This window comes from Lactuca virosa, chromosome 3, assembly GCF_052849685.1.
Source record: "Lactuca virosa cultivar CGN04683 chromosome 3, Lactuca_virosa_CGN04683_v6, whole genome shotgun sequence".
Taxonomy (NCBI): Eukaryota; Viridiplantae; Streptophyta; class Magnoliopsida; order Asterales; family Asteraceae; genus Lactuca; species Lactuca virosa.
Genome location: NC_136428.1, coordinates 16,492,145 through 16,517,382, shown reverse-complemented (window position 1 = coordinate 16,517,382; position 25,238 = coordinate 16,492,145). Strand labels below are relative to the sequence as shown.

The 25,238-nt window shown below is 35.0% G+C and overlaps 1 protein-coding gene and 1 long non-coding RNA gene across 2 annotated transcripts; both read right to left on the bottom strand.

The window, feature by feature from the left end:
* Positions 1 to 10,682: 10,682 nt before the first annotated feature.
* LOC145165272 (uncharacterized) lies at positions 10,683 to 12,392 on the bottom strand. Its single transcript, XR_013739997.1, has 2 exons — positions 12,049 to 12,392; positions 10,683 to 11,271 (listed from the first exon to the last, which is right to left on the bottom strand). It is a non-coding gene; the product is annotated as an uncharacterized LOC145165272 (long non-coding RNA).
* Positions 12,393 to 22,393: 10,001 nt separating this feature from the next.
* LOC145165270 (short-chain dehydrogenase TIC 32, chloroplastic-like) lies at positions 22,394 to 24,530 on the bottom strand. The gene is made up of 6 exons (XM_079083979.1): positions 24,261 to 24,530; positions 23,598 to 23,829; positions 23,430 to 23,509; positions 23,167 to 23,320; positions 22,887 to 23,047; positions 22,394 to 22,770 (listed from the first exon to the last, which is right to left on the bottom strand). Exons 1-6 carry the CDS (start codon positions 24,367 to 24,369, stop codon positions 22,559 to 22,561), a joined length of 948 nt encoding a protein of 315 aa, XP_078940105.1. The 5' UTR covers positions 24,370 to 24,530; the 3' UTR covers positions 22,394 to 22,558.
* Positions 24,531 to 25,238: the final 708 nt, after the last annotated feature.

The following is a 25,238-nucleotide window of genomic DNA, read 5'->3' as shown; positions in this document are numbered from 1 at the left end:
TCAACCGAACATCGATACTCAACATAAGACCGAATGTTGGATGAAGTACTTGTGAGACCGATATAGTTTGTTGAACAAGTAGGTTGGATATAATTTGTAGTGACTAAAGATATTATAAAAATCTCAAAAACAAAAACAAACTGGATCTTTTTGGGTAGAAATGCCTTGGTGTTAGACAATTTCATAAAAGACTGCTCAAAAATAAAATGAGATTTCGTTAGGTAACAAGTAAGATCTTGAATAAAAAGATTCACCGTCAATTCATTGTTGGTGTTGGATTTTGGGTTTCACTCAGCACGTGGTGTACATATCTAAGATCATAAACACAGATGTTATGCAACCATAAACCTCAGTGGTAAAAGCTGAGAGTCTCAAGGGTTAGAGTGGTGAACCGAAAGTTGATGGAGAATATAAGGAAGGTGGTTAAGGAACCGAAAGTACCTCTGCTATATAAACGTGACAAAGCAGAAAACTCTTAACTCTTGTGAGAAGAGTAAGGTAGCTCTTGACATGAGTGTATTTAACAGCCTGATTGGGAAGAAACGATAGGTATAGATCGTATCATTAAGGCCTTGCTCGTAGTCTTAGAGGCTTCGGTCGACATACAACAGCATGCTTCTAGGGACACTTAACTAGTTCTTATGAAAGGAATCATACCTGCCTTAGCTCCAAATAAACAAACGACACAAACAAAACAAACAAACCATACAAACAAAACAAAGAGAACAAAACAAAAAAACAAAAAAATATTTTTGGATTTTTGAAGTTTTCTGAAAAATAATAAAAACAGAAAGATAAAAGAAAAGATATTTTTGGATTTTTGAAGTTTTCTGAAAAATAATAAAAACAGAAAGATAAAAGAAAAAAATATTTTTTGATTTTTGAAGTTTTCTGAAAAATAATAAAAACATAAAGATAAAAGAAAAAAGAAATTAGCACAAAACACTCTTAAAAAAAATAAAAGTGAAAATAGAGTAAAAACTTAAAAAAAATAAATAAAATTTACAGCCGAAACCAAACCTTAAAAGAATGAAGCGAAATAAGCCGAGCGATCGGTTCATTTCGGTTCCCTAAAAGTCCAGAGCCGAAATAGACCGAGCGTTCGGTTCATTTCGGTTCCCGAAAATTATGGAGCCGAAATAGACTGAGCGTTCGGTTCCCGAAAAATCCGGAACCGAAATAGACCGAGCGTTCGCTCTATTTCGCTTGTCTAATTTAGAGATAGATTTGAGGGTTCGGTATCGACTCTGCTTCCATCATTCCCAAACCTTGTAAAATTTTATTGAAGCTTGCTTCTGGTAAGGCTTTAGTGAATATATCAGCCAATTGATCAGAGGACCAAACGAAATGTACTTCCACGTTCCCATCTTCTACATGGTCCTTGATGAAATGATATCTCAGTGCAATATGCTTTGTCTTTGAGTGTTGCACTGGATTGTGACATATTCTTATCGCACTTTCTGAGTCACAATAGAGAGGTATTTCTTCATACTTAGTCCATAGTCTCTTAGTTGGCTTTGCATCCATATCACTTGAGAGGTACAGGATGCTGCAGCTATGTACTCAGCTTCGGCTGTTGAAAGAGACACACATGTTTGCTTCTTGGACTGCCAGCTAACAAGTTTACCGTCAAGGAATTGGCATCCACCAGTTGTGCTCTTTCGGTCCAGACCATATCCTCCAAGATCGGCGTCAGAAAAAGCTTGAATAAAGAATCCAGATCTAGCAGGGTACCAGAGACTGAGAGACGAGGTTCGCTTCAGATAACGGAAAATATTTTTCACTGCCACCATGTGAGGTTCTCTTGGATTTGCTTGAAACCTGGCATAATAACAAACAGAAAACATAATGTCCGGTCTAGTAGCTGTTAGATACATAAGGGATCCTATCATTTGACGATATAGTGTTATGTCAACAGCAGGTTTTTCCAGAGATGGTGTTAACTTAGTGCCAAATGCCATAGGAACCTTCACTTTCGAATCTCCCGTCATACCGAACTTTTCCAGCAAGTTCTTTGTGTAGGCCTCCTGGTTAATAAAAATACCTTCTGGTCCCTGTCTAATATTCAAACCAAGGAAAAAATTAATCGGACCCATTGCGCTCATTTCAAATTTAGTCTCCATCAACTTCCTGAATTCAGCCGTTAAGCTAGGATTCGTGGAGCCGAAGATGATGTCATCGACATAAATCTGAACTATCATTAGATGTTCGCCTTCTTTCTTTCGAAAGAAGGTTGGGTCAACCGAACCTTGCTTAAATTTCGACATTTTAAGAAAGCGAGTTAAAGTTTCATACCAGGCCCTCGGTGCTTGCTTCAGACCATATACAGCTTTATCCAACACATAGCAGTGATTAGGGAATTTCTTGTTCACGAACCCAGGTGGTTGCTCAACATACACCGTTTCTTCTAGTTCTCCATTTAAGAAAGCACATTTTACATCCATTTGGAAAACTTCGAAGTTTTTATGAGCAACATATGCCAGAAAGATTCTAACTGATTCCAACCTTGCTACAGGAGCGAAGGTCTCCTCATACTCTATTCCTTCTTCTTGGCAATATCCCTTCACCACCAACCGAGCCTTATTTCGTATAACGTTTCCCTCTTTGTCCAACTTATTCCTGAAGACCCATTTTAAGCCGACCACTGAAGCATCCTTTGGAGTTGGAATCAGCCTCCAAACTTGATTTCGTTCGAACTCATGGAGTTCATCTTGCATTACTTGTACCCAATCAGAATGATCAAGTGCAGCATTAACTGTCTTCGGTTCGACTTTGGAGACAAACGAATTAAACATACAGAATTCAACATTAGAGAATAATGCAGTTTGTTTCGCTTTCAACTGAGAACGTGTTAGAACTCTCTCAGATGATTCACCAATTATTTGTGCTTTGGGATGATCCTTAGTCCATTTCGTTAGAGGAGGGTAATTTGGGTCATAGGCTGGATCCAACTCTGCATTTACCTCTTCTTCAAGTTCTGATTGATCACCTTCGTCATTTGTATTCTCATTCTCCCCCTCAAGTGGCGAAGCGTATCCCTTGTCAGGTTCAGAATTCGCCTCCTGTGTTGGAGTAGGATCCTCCCCCTCGATTTGACTATCATTGGTTGGGGATGAAGTTGGATTCTCCCCCTCGACTGGACTTTTATGGGTTGAGGCTTGAGTTAGATGCTCCCCTTCGAAAGACAGAACGGTAGGTTTAGGTGTAGACGAACCCTCCCCCTTGAACTTTGAGTCGTTGTTTGGAGTGTCAGGTGAGGGTTGACCACCAGTTGGTTTAGGAGGTTCATTTTCCATTTCTTTGGCAGCTTCATCAATGATCTTCTTTAGATTGTCGATTTTGTTGTCTTCTGCTTTCGCCTCTGAGTGCACAGCCTTCTCTGGTTCATCAAATAGCCTAATGTACTCTTCAAACAAGTTGGAAATGGGAACCGAGACTTGTCCTGATTCAGGAAATATTTCCCCCAAGGCACTTTCGCTTCTTTGAACCTTCTTCATGTAGTTGTCGTCAAAGGTTACATAATATGTTTCTTCAATACGTTTGGAGCGTTTGTTCAAAACTCTATATGCCTTTGAAGTTAGTGAATAACCAAGAAAAATTCCTTCATCGGCTTTGACGTCAAACTTGTTTTGGTTCTCTTTCGAGTTGAAAATGAAGCGCCTTGAACCGAACACGTGGAAAAATTTAACGTTGGGCTTTCGATTGTTCAGAATCTCATATGGAGTGATGGAGAATCGTTTGTTAAGCAATGATCGATTCTGAGTATAGCACGCGGTTGCCACTGCATCAGCCCAGAAATATAGCGGAAGAGCAGCGAAGCTTAGCATGGTTCGGGCTGCCTCACATAAAGAACGGTTTCGCCTTTCAACAATTATGTTCTGCTGTGGTGTATAGGGAGCCGAGAAGTTGTGAGATATCCCCTTGTCAGCCAGAAAATCCTCAAAATCTTTATTCTTGAATTCAAGCCCATTGTCGCTTCTAATGTTCCTCACCAGCTTTCGCAGCTGCACTTCCACTTGCTTGATGAACGTCTTCAACTTGGGAGTCGCGTCTGATTTCTGTTTAAGAAAGAAAACCCAGGTGAAGCGTGAAAAATCATCCACTATGACAAGAATGAACTTACTACCACCGAAGCTTTCGATAGCCGAAGGTCCACATAAGTCAATATGCAGAAGTTCAAGAGCTTCAACAATCTTTGTATTGATACGTGTAGGATGGCTCTTTCTGCTTTGTTTTCCCATCTCACATGCTGCACACAGGTGTTCCTTATCAAATTTGAGAAGAGGAAGGCCTCGAACATGATCACTAAGCACCAACTTATTAATTTCTTTAAAGTTCAGGTGCGACAAGCGTCGATGCCACAACCAGCTTTCATCAGTGTTCGCCTTTGACAACAGGCATATTGCTGGTTTACCTCGAATTGGGTTGAGATTTAAAGGATACATCTCTCCCTTGCGTTCAGACTTCAACAAAACCCTTTTGGATTGCTTCTCAATTATTTCAGATCCCTCATCATCGAATGAAACCTTCAAACCAGTTCCCACAACTAATTGAGATACACTAATGAGGTTGTGCTGCAATCCTTCCACATAAGCTACTTTTCGAATCGAGAAGTCTCCGTTAGTTATCATTCCATATCCTTTGATTGTTCCATAAGAGTTATTTCCATACTTCACACATCCACCATCCTTAAGGGACCGAAACTCCCTCAGCTCTTCCTTCCTTCCTGTCATGTGACGCCAGCAGCCACTGTCTATGTACCATTCGTCATCGAATTGCTCGTCACTTATAACCTGCAAATTCAAGCAGATTTAGGAACCCAAAGTTTTTTGGGCCCAGGTGAGTCTTTTACAGAAAAAGGAATAGCAACAGAAAGATCAACCAAGTAAGTTCTTTTTATTAGAGTGGTTTCATTCTTTCTTTTGATTGTATACACCTTGATTTTGTTTTTATCTAATTTAGATTTTGGTGTTTCAGATGGTTTGTTGTTACATGGTTTTGGAATTTTCTTGTTAGTCCGAGGGTTAGCTGACTTTTTCTTATTATTGAAATCGGAATCTGAATCAAGCTTTCCCTTTCCTTTGATGTCCTTTCCTGAGTTTGGTTTTCTTTGGTAAAAGGAAGGACCGAAACTAGACTTTCGGTTGTTAGTCTTGACATTATGACCGAAACCGGACGTTCGGTTCTGAGCTTTTGAATAGTAGGAGCTTGGACTAAAATTTCCTTTTTCTTTTGGCTTTTCCTTTTCTTTGACAATTAACTCTTTCTTGGAAGGAACGTAGTTGGGGTTTTGAGATTGCCAATACCGTTTTCGCTCGTTCAGATTTTTCATGTATCTCTGATTTCTTTGGCGTTTCTGTTCAGCTAACTGCTTTTGATATTTATGAATATTGAAGCTTGATTTTGGCTTCTCCTTTTGAGTTTCTGCAATCTTGGAAGGAACATTCGATGTTTTCTTTGGTTCTTCAGGTATCTCTTTTGTTCCACTTGTGCTTGGTTTGTCAAAACTTGAGGGTTTGTTGATGGGTTCAGCAACATATCTACCTTTTACCCTCCACGAAGTTTGCTCAGATAAGCCGATGGTTTCATCTACATTATCGATAGGAGCGGACCAGAAATAATCGTCGCATCCTTCAGCGTTATCTTCGTCTACCAAGATTTTCAGTTCTGCTGTTTGTTTTGCAGTGACCCCTGTAACAGCATATACCTGATTTGGCACAGTTTGAACCTTTTGATAAACCATAGCCTTCTCTTTGAGTTTCTGTGGCTTGTCCTTTGACAGGCGAGCGTATTCAACCGAGTTTTCTGATATGAGGGGTTTCTCACTTTCGGTTTCGCTCTTCGTGAATTCAGAGCAGTCAACCACATCTTCTACCGAGATTTCGCTCATCTCACTTTCCTCATCAAATTCAGACGTGTTTTCTATATTCATTTTATGTTCTGAAATTAATTTGGCGTTAGACGAGTCAAATGATTGAATGGTTTCGGACTTAATTTTTAACCTATCATTTTCATCTAAAAGATTTTTGAGCATACACTTATGTTCCTTAGAGTCAATGAAGGTCTCTATCTTGTCTAGTCTGATTTTATAAGCGATGGATGTTTCTTCTGAGGACATTATGGATTCACATTCAGCGATGACCTCATCCTCCTTAAATTCAAGGAAGGGTAAGATCATCTTATGAATCTTTTTCCCTATTTCACAACTTAAGTGCAACTGAGCAATATTTGTATATAAGCGTTTAGCAATTAAACAAAAAACATTCCTTTGTTTCAAAAACTTTAAATTGTCTCGTTGTAAATAAATAATTTCATCCCTAGCCCAATTTAACTCCGTCTCCTTCAGCTCAATCCACATCCTTCTCTCCTCACTCTTTGAAGACACCCTGCTGAGTTGGTCAGTTAGGTTAGAATTCGCTAAGCGAGTTTGCATGAGACTACCACTTAAGTTAGAAAATTTAAATTTTAATTCATTTAATTCTTCTTCATAATTTGTTACTGGAACTTTCAGTGATTCAAGGATGGATTGTACCTTTTTTATCAGCCGATCGCAGTCGTCGATCTTCTCACTCACGGGCTTGGCTGCAAAGCACTTGTCCTCAGTCAGGTTCGGCTTCTTGCACTCACTTTCGGTTGGTCTACTAGTTGTAACCATCCAGCATTTTCCAGCCGAACCATTATCCCTCGCCACATAAGCTCTTCCATGTGTGGGCTTTCTTACTTATTCATCCTCAGAATCGGTTGACCAGACTTCTACGCCACCGAACTCATCTTCATCCACATTTTCCTGCACAATCAAGGCGTTCATTGAACTGTTAGTCGCCTTCTTTTTCTTGATTTCTTCCAACTTTCGCATGTAATATGCTTCATCATCTTCACCATCTCTTTTCTCAGCCATCTTCCTCAGCATGCAATCTTTGGCAAAGTGGTTCTTGCCATGGCAGTAATTGCAGTCGAATCCAGAGTCTCCTGCAAGCTTGCTTTCCTTCTTGTCGTTATCCTTCTGGGAGGTATTCTTCGTTTCTTCTTTCACCTTCTCAGAACTATAAATACCTTGCCAGTTTTGGTTCTTATTGGCAGGGAACTTCTTTCATGCAAACTTCTTTGGGTTGGTGACCATCATTGCATATTCTTCACTTGTAAGGTCACACTCAGACATATCTGACTCCTCCTCTTCTTCTGCAACACTTTTGCCTTTTGAGACAAGGGCCAACGATCCAACGCCAGAGACTACCTTCGCCTCCTTGGTTACCACACTTTCATGGGATTTAAGTGTACCCACCAGTTTCGCTAGCGAGTACGATTTGAATTGTTCATGAGCTTTCACTGTAGAAACCACTGCCATCCATTCTGGTCTCAAACCATTCATGAAAGTTACCTTTTGCTCGATCAAATTTTGTAGGGTTTCAAAGCACTCCATGGATGATGGCAATGGGCCCCTTTGATGAAGTGTAGGTTAAAAGCCCAAGACTTGTCTTTTCCCTATAAATAGTCATGTATTATTCATTATTAGGGTTAAGAGGGAGACAAAATGTAGCCGCCACGTTGTGAGGTTTCTTATGTAGTGTTAGATTCTTTAGTCTATACTGAAAGTGTAATTTATTCCTCATATTGAATAAATCGAGTGATCATTCGACATAATCTTTATTATTTATGTTTGTTCTTATTTTCCGCATCTTGTTCATCAAATCACAATTAGGGTTTTAATTCGCACAAGTGGTATCAGAGCGGGTCTTTGAAGATCTATTGATTTTTGAAGTATCGGTTCTTGATTTGGTGATTTTCTACACAAGTTATTGAAGATTTTAGTGTTTTGGCGTTTTGGAATCAAGCTATTTGTTCAAGCAACTGTTCATGGAGACTCATGTATTCTGTTACTGTTCATCTGGATAATATTTTTTTTCTGATTGGATCTGAATTCAATATATTGTCGTTGGATTAGTTTTATTAGTATTGGGCCATTATCTCGATCATATACTCTTCATGGTCCATCCCTTTTGCCTTAATATAATATCAAGAATTCCCGTTTGCGTCACTTCTTCTGGGTTCGATCTTCCCTGTTTGTCAAAACGAACATCAATGATTTGTCTAAGGTTATTGTTTGACGACGATTGTAAATCAATTGATTCCCGTTTCCTTGTACTGTTCATTGTTGGTTATTTGGGCCATCGATCGTGTTTGTTGTTACCATGTACTGCAATCAACAAAGCTTATCTATGTTTGTCAAATCTATTGCTCATCCGTTCCTAAGTCGATTTCTGTGAACAACGCCATTATTGGGATCAATTTTGATTTTATCAATTGATTTTGTGTTTTCAAAAAGTCAATCTGTTCGTTCTTTTGCTCCAACGTCAATTTTGCTTATAGATTATATCTATTCTATGATGTTAAAGACGAATTGGTGTCTCAATGATTTAAAGTTTTGTTTGAGGTACCAATATATGTTGCGAATCAAGAATACAGATTATGCAGTGTGATGAACAGATGAGGATCGGATGAATAGAACTGGGTTTGTTTGTGGTCAAAAACAGAAAAGTCAAAATTGGATTTATGAATTTTTTTTCGATTGTTTCACCTGCGAATGTAGTCGGAAACGAGGTCTTGGAATCGTAACTCACATCAACGATCGGAATCGAGCATGTGTTTGGAAGTGTGATGTTCAAGGCGAATGGAATCATGATTGGGATTATGGGTTCGCGCTCATATCATCTCGATAGTCAAAATTGAGATCGATTTCCGACTTAACAGCTTGCTATTGGTATATTTGGAGCTTGTAATACTCGCATTCAGTGGTCACAATGATTCGCAGGCACTTCAAATGGTTAATTTGGGTTGGAAGGTTTCACTGCTAACATTATTGGATTCGCAATTAGATGTCAAAGTTGAAAGTCAAAATTGATGTATTGAGAATGCCAACCTGCGAACGATCAGAACTTTCACCCACGAACGTTCGTTGTCTGCGACTCGCAGCGAACTTGTGTTCAGATTCGTCTCAACAACCTGTGAATGAAATCGGGACTCAATCGGGAAGAACTTAAGTCAAACGAAAGTCAAAATTAAGCTATTGGAACTTGAGTTTGCTTTTGTATCAATGGCTTTGGAATGTACCTGGAACGAACTTGAGTTCGGTTGGTAGCTCTTAGAACGAAAGAATGGAGATTCGCCTTGGGGTAATGCTGATGAATTAGGACCGAACCTGGAACAACGAACTTGGGTTCGCTTGTTAATGGTTGGAGCGAACGGAGGATGAACCGAAAGCGAACCTGTGCTAGGACCGAACATGGTTTCGGTTCAATGAACCTGGACCGAACTTGGTTTCGGTTGCTTGTACTTGGAACGAAAGTATGATTCGCGGGTATTTATTTTGGGGTCTCGCATTTGTTCCAGTCGCTGCATCCCTTTTATCAAGCGTCTAAATGGGGAAGAAGATGCTTTAATGTTTCATATTTGGTCCCTATAACTCCAGCGAATTGGCACTTTTGGTCCCTGTTGTTTTCACAGTTTGATATTTTTGGACCAATTCCAGAAATTGTTACAAATAAATGGGTATATTGATGCAGAATTACCATTCCAGCCCCTGTTTTTCAGCAAGTGACAATTTCAGCCCATTTTTCGAAAAGTTTGCAATTTTAAGGGCTGGTGAACAGTTTTGAATTCTTTAACGCACATATTTTTTTGTGAACAGAAAAATAAGGATTCCATCAAGTCTTGGTGGTTCGAAAAGTCGTTTTTCGTGATAACGTCAAATTTTTACGACTTTTTCGGATTTTATATATCATTGTATATATCATTTTGTCGCGGGGGAGCACAGTAATTTTTTATCCATTCAAGATCATTCTCATGACGATTTGAAGGCTTTATAATCACATTTTTTATTATAAATCGGGGGAGAATTTGGTATGGCCATTCGAAATTGGATTTGTGACTTTTCAAAGTTGAAGATTTTTGATAAAGCTTGTGGTAGAATTATGAAGGTAGCTTTTACAGCGGAAGTTCTTCATCGAGCTCTGCTAAAGCTTTTACAGAGAAGTATCCTTTACAGCGGAAGTTCTTTATCGAGCTCTGCTAAGGACTTGTTATATCTCCGACTTCTAGTATTTTCTCGATCAAGTGGCATTACGAATCTTAAAGTTTGGGTTGTTACATGATATTTTTTGATGGCTTATATCATTAGCTTATTTGAAGATCATTGTGACTTGGAGGGGGAGCTCTTCAAAGACAAGAAGTGATTTGGTTTCTTTGTTCTGAAATGAGTTTTTATGGCGGGTTTGGTTTTCATGAAAATTTTTTTGGGATTACATTCGAAAATGAAGTTTAAAGACATTACTTCAGTGCTTGGTTTATATATCCTAGAGCCCGTGTTTGAAGACTATTGAAGAATCAAGATTCGTGGATTGTTTCATATATTCCTCGTTGCAGATCTTTTTATTTTCTAGATGCTTGTTTTGGAAGTTAAAGCATTGTCATCCATTCCATACTTTGAGGGGGAGATTGTAGGGTTTCAAAGCACTCCATGGATGATGGCAATGGGCCCCTTTGATGAAGTGTAGGTTAAAAGCCCAAGACTTGTCTTTTCCCTATAAATAGTCATGTATTATTCATTATTAGGGTTAAGAGGGAGGAAAAATGTAGCCGCCACGTTGTGAGGTTTCTTATGTAGTGTTAGATTCTTTACTCTATGCTGAAAGTGTAATTTATTTCTCATATTGAATAAATCGAGTGATCATTCGACATAATCTTCATTATTTGTATTAGCTTCTCTTCTGGTTTCTGTTCGAAAACACCAAATTTTGAGAGCAACAAGGTTTGAATGGAGTGTTCCAAATCCTCATCGGTTGAGTAGAGTTATTTAGCCTATCCCAGATTTCTTTAGCCGTGGTGCATGAACCAACTAACCGAAAAGTGTCAGATTGCAATGCGAATCTGATCATTCTCATGGCTTTCACATTACATAACAACTTGTCCTTTTCATCCTGAGGCATCTTATCTACGTCCGCCACAAGCTTGTTATATTCTTTTTGAGTCTTCACTGTCGTGTTCGTTGCAGAGTGAACAAATGGCCCAAGTGTGATTGCTTCCCAGATGAGATAACCATTATCTTCAGATCCAACCACGTAATCTTCAAAGTGATACGCCCATACTTCATAGTCTTGAGTGTAAAGAATGAGAATCCTTGTAGTGGATCCAATGTTGTTAGAGATGTTGATGGGATTAGTTTGAGAATCTTCGTGAGACATGGTGAGCCTTTCCTTAGAACCGCCAGAATCAGACCTGTAAATTTGAGATTAGGGTTTTATTAAACACAAGAGTTACCGTCAACAAGAATAAGACGGCTTCTTTATATTCGATAAAAGCGGAAACCCTAAAGAATTCTTAACACAGAAGGAATGTGTATTGATCACACAGTCTCCTGCTCTGATACCAAATGTTAGAACAATGTTCTAGTAGGATCGATAGATTCTAAGCAGAAAAACAATAAAGACGTAATAATGAACACAAGAATGGTTTAACTGATGTCGAATGATTAAACTTTAACACCTCAGAAGAGCTCGATTAAGAACTTCGACTGTAGAGGTGTTTAGGGTTACAAAACAATAAGAATAATAATCAAGAACGTATTTAATGCATACATGCATGCACTATTTATAGCATAACCCTACATAATAATCACGGATGGACAGGCCCAATCCGGATATACAAAAACAAGCCCATGACGCAACATAAAATACCCAACAATCTCCAAACAAAAACGAAAATCATTTATGAGAAAAGAGACGAAATTCATCATGAAAAAAAAAGATTAAATTTCCAGATTTCAATGAAAATCAAACAATTATAAAGACAAACAAAAAAGATCTAAACATTTAAAAATTAATTGCTTATCACTTGTTGCAAGTTGATAAACCGTTTTTTCCCGATCTTGTTAATCGTCATCCAGATTCGAACAAATTTTTTCAAAACCCTGGAGAAAAAGAATAGTGATGGGTATCTCTTTACCCACAACCCTAAGTGAGCATGAAGTAAGAAAGAGAGATAGAGAGACCTTACTTATTAGCCGACAACACATTCTTCATTAGAGCTGATACCTTCTTCATTAGGTTGACGGCGCTGAGACTGGTGTGGTGACGGTGGAGGTCGATCGATCGGTGATGGCGGTGGTCACGACTACGGAGAATGTGAAGACGTACATAACACATATATCTTACCGAACGGCCAAATCGAAATCGATACATGGTAGAAATCAGGGGTTGGATGCATGAAAACAGACGATTATAGATCGAAAGGAGCCAGGAGGAGGGTGCGTAGGTGTGAAGGAGATCGTCTGACGGTAGCAATAAATATTTTTGTATGTTTGCGTGGATCAGAAAAAAAAAGGAGACATAACACGTATCACTTTCTGCAGTGGATTACATATTATAATATATAGTTGATATATTTAAATAAGAAACTGTTCTCGTAATACAAAAAGCACATTATAATATTTTATTATAATTTATAAATAATAGACCTCAAAAACTTGTTCTTTACTATATTTTTTCGAACAACTATATAAATGAATATAACCTTTTTATTATTAAAATCCATGGGTGGGCCACATCCAACTCAACTGGGGCGGCTTCTTTCATCTGTCCACTTGAGTACTTGAGCAGTGGGGATAGTTGTTTAGATATGTACCACTATTTATTGTACCTTTTTAAAACTAGCTTAATTGTTAAATGTCTAATCAAATTATATTTTTTTTACTTTTTATTTATTTACTTATTTTTCTTATACAATCACTACTTTAATTTAAAATACCGTCAATAGATAAAAAATCGGAGGCAATTTCAAAATTTAGTCATAAAAATTGACTTTGTCAGCTATAGACATGCATTCCGCGGAGGACCCTCTGCGGACCTCCGCAAAATGACGTCATGTCCGCGGAAGCTGAAAAAGTGTGATTTTTTATTGTTTAAAATATTGTTCTGTGGGGGTCCTCTGCGGAGACATTAACCCCTCCGCGGAGTGAGTTGTTTGGCAGTTCATAAATCCCTCCGCAGAGGAGCTGACGAGGAGCTCCGCGGAGAGATTAATGTCTCCGTGGAATGGGTGGTTGCAACGTATTTGCGATGGTTTTTTTGATATAAAGTTTTTTTTTTTCATTTTTTTAGCTCCATTTGCATATTAGATCAGTTTTAGTGTTACAAATTTGTTTTCAAAAGAAATATGAGTTTTGTTATTTTATGTACCGGGGGTTTTTGGCAGATAAGTAATGAGATTAACACTTACGTTAGACCAAAGTTTAACAACTTAAGTTTACTGCTTCCGCCAATTTTTGATCGTCAAATATTGTTTGATTTGGTCAAAAGTAAGGCTAATGTGTTCAATAGTAATCAACACCCGATTGATGGGTATGTTATGAATATTGTAGACGGAGCAGATGTTCATCAACTCAGAAATGTAATTTCTGAAACGAATGAGATTATGCATTTGTATTTGGAGGTGTTTGAGGGATGGGTCGAACAGACAGAAGCGGTTGACAAGGTTGTACCATACAATGTTGAAAACATTGTATCTGATAATGTTCAAGAGTGTCAACAAGAAGAAACTGTGGCAGTGAATACAGTGGAAGAAGAAAATTTATATGAGTTTGGAAGACTGGCTGAGAAAACTTTGTCAGACGATGAAGAGTCAAATGAAGGATGGTCAGAAGATGAGTTCACACACGGGAAAAAAGCTTCAGACATATTTTATGTTATGCCTCCCGTACCTGATTGTCCTGATCCTATTGTTGAACCCGAACCATTTCACAGTTTAGGTCCAAATGATGATATGTTTGTTTGTCAAACATATGATAACAAACAACAACTAATATTTTCTTTGAGTCTTAAAGCAACCAGAGAAAAGTTTCAGTTTAAGACCAAACATTCTAACAAAAATCGTTATGAGGTATATTGTGAAATTGAGAACTGTAGTTGGTGTTTATATGCAAAACGCCTTGATCCCACTGATGAATTTGAAATCAGGACTTTCAACAACGTGCACACATGTTCGTATACACCCAAATCATAAGCATGCAAATAAAAAAGTCATGGGTACTATATTGCATGAGATTATGGGAAAAACTCGTTCCAAGGTTTGGAGGCCTAATGAAATATCAAGGGATTTGAATGCTTTGCTGGAAATCAATGTAAATTACAAACAAGCTTCGCGTGCAAAACAATATGCTATGGAACTGTTGTTGGGATCCTCTGAAGAATGTTTTTCCAAACTTCCTATTTATTTTCACAATTTGAAGAGGCATAATCCCGGTACGGTGGCCTATATACAAACAGATTCAGAAGATTGTTTCGAGTGTTGTTTTTATGCCATTGGGATCACGGTAAATACAAAAGCTTTTTATTTAATATATAATTAATTGTAAAAAAATTTATAGTGTTTATGTGTTCCATTTTCATATATTGCAGATATGAGCGTTCAAACATTTTTGTCGTAAAGTTATAATTATGGATGGTTCCCATTTGAAGGGTGATTTTAAGGGAACCATAAAACGGCAACATCAGCTCCTCCGGGTTTGCCACGACACTAATAGGTTGGTTGTTAGGTTGCAGAAATCAGATTGTTAGTTTACCATGAAAATACATTGGAATTTGTAACTATAGACGACCGTTAATATAAAAAGCATACCGCAGACACGTTGATTATTCGACAACATTGAAGCCAAGATAACGGTGTTTTACTTCTCCATGCCCTCATTCGTGACAATTCTGTCGGCGTGCGTATATAAAACTGGGTTGCCTCTGGGAACGTCTCCAAAATCCATATCTATGAAAAAAAATGTAAGTATCATGCCGTTATACTTTAAAAGTCATAATGCAAACTTATTATATAATACAAACTAAAGTTCAAAGTTGTTATAGTATAAAAAACTAAACAATGATAACTATTTAAATGCATTAGAAAGTAACCTTAAACGGAAGTATAAAACCGGCAACGGTATACTTGTGTACTTTCTTGGATTCGGGATTGGCCTGCTTGAATAGTCTAAACTCTTCTATTTTCTCAAACATTCCACGCATCAAACGTGAAGTATAGGTCCAGAAATACGTACCCCATGCAAACCTGCAATTTTCAATTTATTTATTATAATTATTATTATTGCATTACATTTATACACAATCTTTAAATGTAATACCTGTTCCAATCATCTATATTATCAGCAAGCTTGTATACTGTTGCGAGAATGCCCGTTTTAACGTCCTGTCCGTGGAGACCCTTCAACATAAAAACAAGCTGGATAAGCATCACAACATCTTCATCTTGTAGTGCCAAATAATCCGGGGACATAATCAAGTCTTCTAAATCTTTCAGCCGCAAACGTGCATCAGAAATATCTGGGAACAACCGAGCACGAAGATTTGAATTTGACCGGCCTTTTTCGTCATGGAGTAAATCCACATAAGGACCAACTTTTAAACCACAAATGACAATATATATTCAGTTTCACCAAAAGCCAACTGCATCCCCTCTATTTCAAAAAGAAACCTCCCAATTTCAAATATTTGTTGACACCTTACTTCGTGCAACGTCATCATATGCACAAGTAAGGGATCACCATGTGGGATACGCATTCCTAAGAATATTTCAAACGGCGAAGCTTCGAATAATAGTCGTTGTGATTGTGTTAGGTGCGGAAAATAGTCTTTAATGATAGTCCCCACCACGCCTTTCAAAGTTAAATCCGCTTTTTGATTGAGATCTTCGTGCTACACAACAAAAAATAGCAACATACTTTTTATATATAACTAAATACATAAAAGAAAAGGGCAGAAAAGCAGAAAAATAAAAAAAATTATGGAAAAACCATTTTTAATGTCATTCCACGGAGCCTAGAGGTAATTCCGCGGAGGCCTCTATGCGGAGTGACCTTCACCTCCGCGGAGACCTAACTTTCTTCGATTATATCATTCCGCGGAGGTAACACATCACTCCGCGGAGCATCCTCTGCGGACTGATGTAACCCTCCGCGGAATGGATCATCCCAAAAAACGAATCCTGTGATTTCTAATTCTAAAAAATCTAAATCTGTATACATATTCCATGTAATAAATTGGGTTTTCCTCAAATTTTAATCATATACGACATTAATAATAAGATGAGAATGTGAGAAATACCCGGGAACCGAATCCATCGGCCAAAACATCGGGGAATTTGCCTTCATCGGTGCCGGATTTGAAGTGGTATATACTCGATTTCGCCGGAATAGGTCATCATTTGGCGTCGTTTGAGGGGGTATTTCGGCGGATTTGAAGTCGTCGCCTGAAAAAGAAGTCGATCAACATCGATGCGGAGCCGATGCGGACTGACGAAGACAACCGGGGGACTAGTGAGGACCAAAAGAGGAGGCGTCGTTTTTCTCAAAAAGGATGGGTTGGAATTACGAAATTACCCCCTCTAAGCGGAGTTTTCATGGTTCCGCAGAGGAATTCATGTCTATAGCTGACAAAATCAATTTTTATGTCTAAATTTTGAAATTACCTCCGATTTTTTGTCTATTGGTGGTATTTTCCCTTATTTATTGTACATTTTTAAAACTAGCTTAATTGTTAAATGTCTAATCAAATTACATTTTTTTTACTTTTTTTTTATTTATTTTTCTTATACAATCACTAATTTAATTTAATTATTTTGTTTTCCTGTTTCCTTCTGTTTTTTTTAATTGTTTTTCTTCTATTTATTATTAGATTATTATTATTATTAAATAATAATAATAATAATAATAATAATAATAATAATAATAATATTGCTATAGTTATTACTAGTATTATTATTTTTAATCATATCTTTATAAGCATAACGTATGGATAAAACTCATGTGGATATAGATGATTTTTGGAACGAATACATACTTTATCTATCCGACTATAACCAAATAACCAAAACCTAAGTTCATTGTGATTTCATGTTTTGACAAGGATAGGAGAGACAGCTCGCCCTTTAAACGAGATATACTAAAATACCAAATATAACTAAGTAACCTAAACCTGAAAAGTGAAAACTGAATTAAGATATATATATATATATATATATATATATATATATATATATATATATATATATATATATATATATATAAAAGTTTATCATTAAAACACATAAATATTATTGCTTATTGTTAGTAGAACATAAAAATTATAAGGGTCCAGTTATTCAACACCCCCTCTCCCCCTCACCCACCCCCCCCCCCCCCCCAACAAACCCTATATTCACGTGCTTTTGGTACTGTTTATTTTTTCTTGTGCAAATAAGCTTCCTAATTTGCACTATAACCCTTTACCGTTAGATATTATCAAAATAAAAATTTTCCATTATTTATTATTTTTTTTTCTTTTTATATTGTTCATTTTATTTTATTTCTCTTGTAGTAACATTTTTCACATGGAATATTTTATTTTTGAGCCGTATATCTACATAAAAATCTTATATTATAATTGAAATGTATTAATTTTTTCTTTAACATTTTTGTCATTGTGTTTTGTAATATTTATATCATTTTGTTATAAATCAAGTTAAATTTTATTTGTGTTTTGTAATATTTATATCGTTTTGTTATAAGTCGAGTTCATTTTTTTATGTGGCATAATCATTTTATTTACTAATATTTTTGGTTATTAAAAACAGAAGATTTAAGTTCATGAAAAATGAACACTATATATTTTCTAATAAAATAAGTTAAAAAATAATAAACTTTAATATATATATATATATATATATATATATATATATATATATATATATATATATATATATATATATATATATATAGGGAGAGAGAGAGAGATGTTCAAATATACTAACTAATTATTATGTAGATGTAGGGATTAATGTGAGCCACTCATTTTAAAAACCTGGATAGGAGTAAAATTATAATCTTAAATATTAATTAATTTTTGTAGTTAAGTAATTAAATCATTAATCCTTTTAATTCAGGTAAATTTGTTTCATGAATGAAAACCCAACTCCACCAGTCGTGACCTCGACCTAGCCTCAAAATACGCCGACCTTCTTCTTCCTCACACAGACTGTCACTTCTTTCTCATCCCTCTCCACCGTTGGCTGCCTTACTCCTCAAATTCTCATTTTCGGCTCTCAAACTCCATTTTCCTGTAGAATCTCAGATACAACCTCTCTTGCTGCTTGTTTATGTTGTTCATCTTCATAACCCCCATCGTAAAGAGTAGTAGAAGAAAACGAAGAAGAAGACAGTGGGCGGCGTTGTGGTCGACGGAAATCGACTTGAAAATAAGCAACAACTTATCTGTTACGCGACAAAGGGCAAATAGGATCACTGTCTTGCAGATGAATTGGGGATGATGATAATAAGAAACGTCGATGAAGATGACGAGAATAATCACCAGGTAATAGCATCCAATTTCTTGGACCCTGAAACATAGTTGAAGGTTGCATATATGCTATTACAACTATCAATGTTCAAATCGGCCTAAAACCCTTCCAGCCCCTGCCGACACAAAAACCCTCGGATTTGTTTTTCATTACCCACCCTCTCTCGCCAATAAGACTAACGAGAACCATCTTCTATTTGTCACCTTGCATTTATAAAAACTATATCAAGATAATTCATATTACCCCTGTCTGTTTACTAAGATGTTGTTTTCAAAACTGAATACACAATCCCAAATTTCTCCAGGGAATTCTGCAGTGTCTTCATTGGTACTACAAATATTGCAAATGAGGTTCTTACTCATGGCTCGACAAAGGTAATTCACCTTGCATTTTTAAAAACTATATCAAGATAATAGTTTTTTTAGGTATTATGTGATCAGAATAATTCCATTCCATAAAAACTGTTTTTTTCTTCGTTTCTTCCAACTATCTAATTTCTACAATTTCAACCTTTAGTTTTAGATTTTTATAATGATTTAAAAGTATCTAGTTGTTCATATGAATTTTATGTTGATGGTTCTGAATTGGAATTTTTTTCATTCATGATTCATAGAAAATGTGATGATTTAGGGAGCGCCCTAAAAGTGTTTGATGAAATGCCAAAGAGAAATATGGTGGTATTGATTTTTCAACATGTCATGGCAGTCTCAGATTGTATTCATGGTTAGTGATGGATTTTTTTATCGAGTGGGCTAATGATTTACTGATTTATGCATTTTTTACTTGGATATTTTTCCAACAGAATACATACGGTAACTGAATCTTGAATTCCAATTCTATCGGAATGGAATCACGAATTCCAATTCTGTTGGAATGGAATATGGATATTTTCTCACTGATTTATGCATGTTCTACAATTCTTGGTTATTGGTTTTGATCCAATTCACAAGTCCGCATATTTTTCCATAGGAATTTAGTTTTTTTTTTAATTTTTCATTTGCTAATGCATTACTGAATTCTAAACTACAATTGGATTTGTTTTCACAAGTTGATGGTTGAAGAACCGACCACAAAATTGGAAGTGATTCTTAGCAACATTATTACTTTAGAATGTATTAGTGTTTTTGTTAGATTTTGATGTTTTTTTTTTTCCTGATTTGAAAGTTTTTTTAGTTTTATTTTTAAACAATAAATGTAATTCTTAGCAATTCTTACCCGTATTCTATAAGAATTAATGTAGTTTTTGTTTTTATTCTTCAATTGATGGTTCAAGAATTTGTTATTTTACAAGAAGTTTTTAAAGTCATGATCAAGAAATAGGTTCAAAAATATTTTTATTATTTTATGGTTCAAGAATATTTTTATATTTGAATAAACTCATAAACATATTCTGTCAGAATGTCCAAATTAAAAGAATTATAATTCGTAAAATCGGATTTTTAAAATTAATAGAATCTATGATCCCTTAAAATATGCAATTTTCCTTTATTAAATCTATATTAATTGACTAAAATACCCTTGTAATTAAATTAGATGGTATTTTTCAATTATATTTAATTCAATAATATATATTAATCACTTTCTTAAAATAAGTAAAATGATTGACTCACAATCATTCGTACATCCATACAATAATTAGTTAGAATACAGTAACCTAAGCTTATATATATATATATATATATATATATATATATATATATATATATATATATATATATATATATATATATATATATATAGAGAGAGAGAGAGAGAGAGAGAGAGAGAGAGAGAGTCAAGATCAAATAAGAAGGAAATTTTTGGTAGGAAGGTAAGAAGTTTTTTTTCTACATATTTTTTTCGCGAACAAACAAAATGAATCATTAGATGATTCATTTGTAAGATGATTCACAAGAAAAAATTCTCAAAAAAACATCTCGATGATTCATTTATACAATGATTTTGTTGTTATTCACTAAAATTGTCATAAAAATGAATTTTTTATTAATTTACTTAAAAATGAATCATAAAGATGTTTTTTTGGGAATTTTTTCTTGTTAATCATCTTACAAATGAATCATCTAGTGATTCATTTATTTTGTTCGTCAAAAAAATATGTAGAAAAAAAACTTTCTTACCTTCCTACCAAAAAAATTTTCTTACCGGATCTATATCCTATATATATCTATATATATATATATATATATATATATATATATATATATATATATATATATATATATATATATATATATAGAGAGAGAGAGAGAGAGAGAGAGAGAGAGAGAGAGTGAGGTTCAATAGAGAACCATAATTAACCAAGAAACCAATGAATCAATCGTGAGCGTCGGAAATTATAACGATCAACGGCCAAGGAAATAGATGTACACTTTTATATTGGACGCACACACACCAGATTATACCAAAAAATTCACCCTTTACAAAAAAACCCACCACTTTTTTTCGTTTAAAATTTTTTTTAGTCCATGTTTTTTATCAAAAAAAAAAAAAACCCGAATATACCGTTGTTCACGATTTTTTGTCCTCTTTCCATAGAGATCCATGATTATATATAAAAAACGATTTTTTTTTTTCGAAAAAACCCACTTCACTTTTTCTTTAATGAAAAAAGTTACGGTCTATTTTTTATAGAAAAAAATTAATAAATATATCAAAATTTATATTTTTTGTACCTTTTAAACATAGATTCATATTCATGTTTAAAAAAAAACGATATTTCAGTTCAGATTCACATTGTGAACCTGTTCAGATTCATATTGTAAACTTGTTCAGATTCACATTGTGAACCTCCTCAGATTCACAGTGTGCATAATAATAAGTTAGATTCACAGTGTGAATCTGAACTGATCGGAGCTTTTTCACATTGTGAATGTTAAAATTTGAAATATTTACAGTTTAGATTCACAGTGTGAATCTACACTGATCGAGGTTTTTTTTTTTTTTGGTGAACCTTCTCAGATTCACAGTGTGCATAATAGTAATTCAGATTCACAATGTGAATCTGAACTGTTCGAGATTTTTCATATTGTGAATGTTAAAAATTGAAATATTTACAGTTTAGATTCACAGTGTGAATCAACATTGTTCGAGGTTTTTTTTTAATCGGTGTTGATGTTTATTAATAGAGTACAAAAAATTAATATTTTTGGTATAATTAGTTTTTTTTTATAAAAATAAACTTAAATATTGAAAAAACTAAGAAAATTAAGTGGGTTTTTTTCGAAAAAAAAAGTTCGTTTTTTATATATCATCATTGATCTTTATGGAAAGAGGACGAAAAATCGTGAACAACGGTATATTCGGTTTTTTTTTCGATAAAAAACTTGGTCTAAAAAAATTGTAAATGAAAAAAAAGGAAGTGAGTTTTGTTATAATCCGGTATATCTGCGTCCATTATAAAATTTTACAACCTTTCATTTTGCCGTTGATCGATTTAAATTCCGACGTTTTGGATTGGTTCTTTCGTTCCTTGATTAATATGAAACGGAAAGAGGGGGGTTGAATACGTTGACCCAAATTATAAGCGTCAAATTTATCAACACTACATAAAAAAACGTATTTCAATAAATGACACATGAAGTTTTAAATTTTAAAATTGTTTATTTTGTTGTTTTTATTAATAATAATAATAATAATAATAATAATAATAATAATAATAATAATAATAATCAAGTAAAAGTTGTAAAAGAAAAAAACAAGACAAAAAATCAATTAAAAGGGATACCATAAATAATTAGTGGTACATGTAGATTTAAATTTTAAACTAAAACATGTTTGATATCAAATTAAATGTTAATATCTTGCATAGTTTGATAACATGTTTTAAACTTTTCACAAGTTTTAATGACTTGAAACTCTCAAACCAAAAACACAAATGTTTTCAAGTAGAGCCTTATTTGCTGGATTAGCCTACACGGGGATCATTAGGTTGGCTAAATGATTTAACACGGATGAGCTCTTTTTCTTCTCTCAACGACAACCCAACGTTATTTAATGGGATAGGACCACATTATAAGATAAAAACGAGTTTCATTCAGCATAGAAACCAAATGGAATTACATAAAACATTCACAATTTTTTGTTACAACAAATATATAGCACTACTATGAAAACATTCATCATTAGTTCATTACTATATTAATTACATGAAACATACAAAAAGTTCACCAGCGGACTACTTGGATTTGGTCAAATTCAAACTGAAATCCCAGAGCTTCTTGGCGAGTTCCGGATCTTGAGCATGTTTGCTTGCTTTACCCAAGTTGCTGTCTGCAAAATACTCACCACTGACGCCCTTAACTTGTGGGTTCATGGCGACATAGCATGTAGTTGCAGCTCCCTGTGGGATGTTCTTCAAGAAACGGTTGAACACACCATAGAAAAAAGCTGTAAATACCAACATAAGTAACACATCATCATCATGCATGAAAAAAGATGACTAGCTAATTTCTTGTGAAAAATAATACGAAAATCGATAGCAGAAACTAGGGGTTGAGATATACCATTGAAACCACCATGGCGTGCAAGTCCTGTTGCAATAATTCCAGGGTGCAGACAGTTCGCCGTTATATTCACACCTTCTTCCTGAAACCTTCTTGTCAGCTCTTTTGCATGCAATGCATTTGCAAGCTTTGATTGCCCATAAGCTGAGAATGCACTATAACTGTATCACAAATAACCAATAAACACAATATATTAATTGAATGTTTATAGAATATAATGAAATTAAAGGATGCTTTGAATCTTGAAAGAAATAAGTGACGATTTAGATTGAAGGTTTACCTGTTCTCGTCATTGATTTTGTCGAACCTAATGCCTTCTTTGTATGTCATCCTATGAATCTCTGATGAAAGAATAACGATCCTTCCTTCTTTCCCACTTTCTTTTGTGGTCTTTTTCATGGTATCCAATAACAAGTGTGTCAATAAGAAGTTGCCTACACAAAACAGAACAAACCAAACCAAACCAAATTCTTATTCATCACCATGTCTGTTCCTTTCTGCATCTAAAACAACATATACAAGTATATGGAAATCATGACATACCAACATGGTTGGTTGCAAATTGCAATTCAATGTTGTCTTTGCTGAGAGAGAAGGGAGGAGTCATAATCCCTGCATTCAGACTTTTAACACAAAAAATTTGATAAAATCAGTTCATTTCCAACGTCCTAACAAGTGTTTTAAATGATCAATCGAATGAAATTTTCTTACATCAAGATGTTTAAAGGATACCCCTTTGAACAATATTGTGATGCAAATTGTCGTACGGATTCAAGTGAGCTGATATCTAACTCCATCACATCAATCTTGGCATCCGGGATTTTCTCGACAATACTTTCTTTCACCTTTTGACCAGATTCGAGGGTTCTGACTGGCATAATGACATGTACTCCACGTAAGGCAAGGACACGTGTTGTTTCTAAGCCGATACCGCTTGTAGCTCCTGAAAATCATATAAAACAGGGGTGTCAAAGGACTGAATTTGAGGAGATTTTGGTTTAATTTATTAAAACATGTTAGATTAGATGCAAAAATGGTTCATAATATGCAGATCACCTATAAATCTGAATCGAAATTGATTTATTGAAAGTATCTATTGACCACATCTCTACTTTATTATTGGACTTCAGAATCTTAAAGTTCGAATAGATCAGGGTTTTAACTTTAACGTCAATATGAATCGTCCATCTATATCGATGGATGTAAATCCATCGGAAAGCTCATCGATTTGAGAGAATTCAACTGATGATCACTAACCCGATTACCCGAAAAAACCGTGACACACACACGTTTGAGTTCGACGAAGAATTATCATCAATCAGAAACAGAGTACACGAATACACACACCCAAACATGCATTAGAAGTAAGATTACCAGTAACAATGGCGGTGAGGCCAGTTCCATCAACTCCTTTAGTAACATCTTCAGCCGTAGAAGAAGCAGCAAATCCAGATTTGCCCGTGAATATTGAAATCCAAGTCATCTTTGTGTTCTTTTTTTGGATCGAAAACGATAACCCACTGAGAAGAAGCTTTGATTGATTTCAGATGATAAGTTGATACGTTCGATAAAAAACACCTATATATAACGTCGCAGATAATCAACGGAAAACCCACTGAGAGGAAGCTTTTATAGAGATGATTTTAAGTTGTGATGAAAACTTGGATAAAAACAAGACTTATATATAACGTCGCAGATAATCAACGAAGAATATAATAATCGGGAAAAGCGATTGAACGGATACTCGGTGTTTCACGCTTTAGGATAAAGAAACATGCAAATTAATTATAAAGTCAGACTGTCAATCTTGAAAGAATTGAAATCTTGAACTAGAAGAGTCAATTGTTTAGCTCCACCAACTTTTACATATTCTCATTTCAAGCCCCTACACTTTCTAACTTCAAGGCCAGTATGTAAATGAGGGGGATTTTAAAGGGTCCACTATGCACGAAACAATTCGTGTATTAATATTATAAAAAACCCAAATAATTTCATTTGAACATATGTATCTCCCATTGTAAATCACATTTTTAATATATATATATATATATATATATATATATATATATATATATATATATATATATATATATATATATATATATATATATATATATATAGGAAATGATCAAATGAGAACACGTAAAATGTTGAGAACGCGAGAACAAGTATATTAATTTGTGATTCCATTTATTCATTTTTGGAGAAATGATAAATTTTTACGCACAATCAACATGAATATCCTTTTCTCTTCAATTGAAATTAAAGGCGTAAAAATTTATCATTTCTCCACAAATGAATACATGGAATCACAAATGAATATACTTTGTTCTCGCGTTCTCAACCTTTTTG

Bases quoted from the DNA above. Each gene is read 5' to 3' on its own strand.
- LOC145165270 (XM_079083979.1), bottom strand. From the start codon at position 24,369: ATGACTTGGATTTCAATATTCACGGGCAAATCTGGATTTGCTGCTTCT. The intron at 23,510-23,597 runs GTAAGAAAATTT...TTGTGTTAAAAG, and splicing joins TATCCTTTAAACATCTTGAT to TCTGAATGCAGGGATTATGA. The intron at 23,048-23,166 runs GTAAACCTTCAA...TTTGTGATACAG, and splicing joins AAAATCAATGACGAGAACAG to TTATAGTGCATTCTCAGCTT.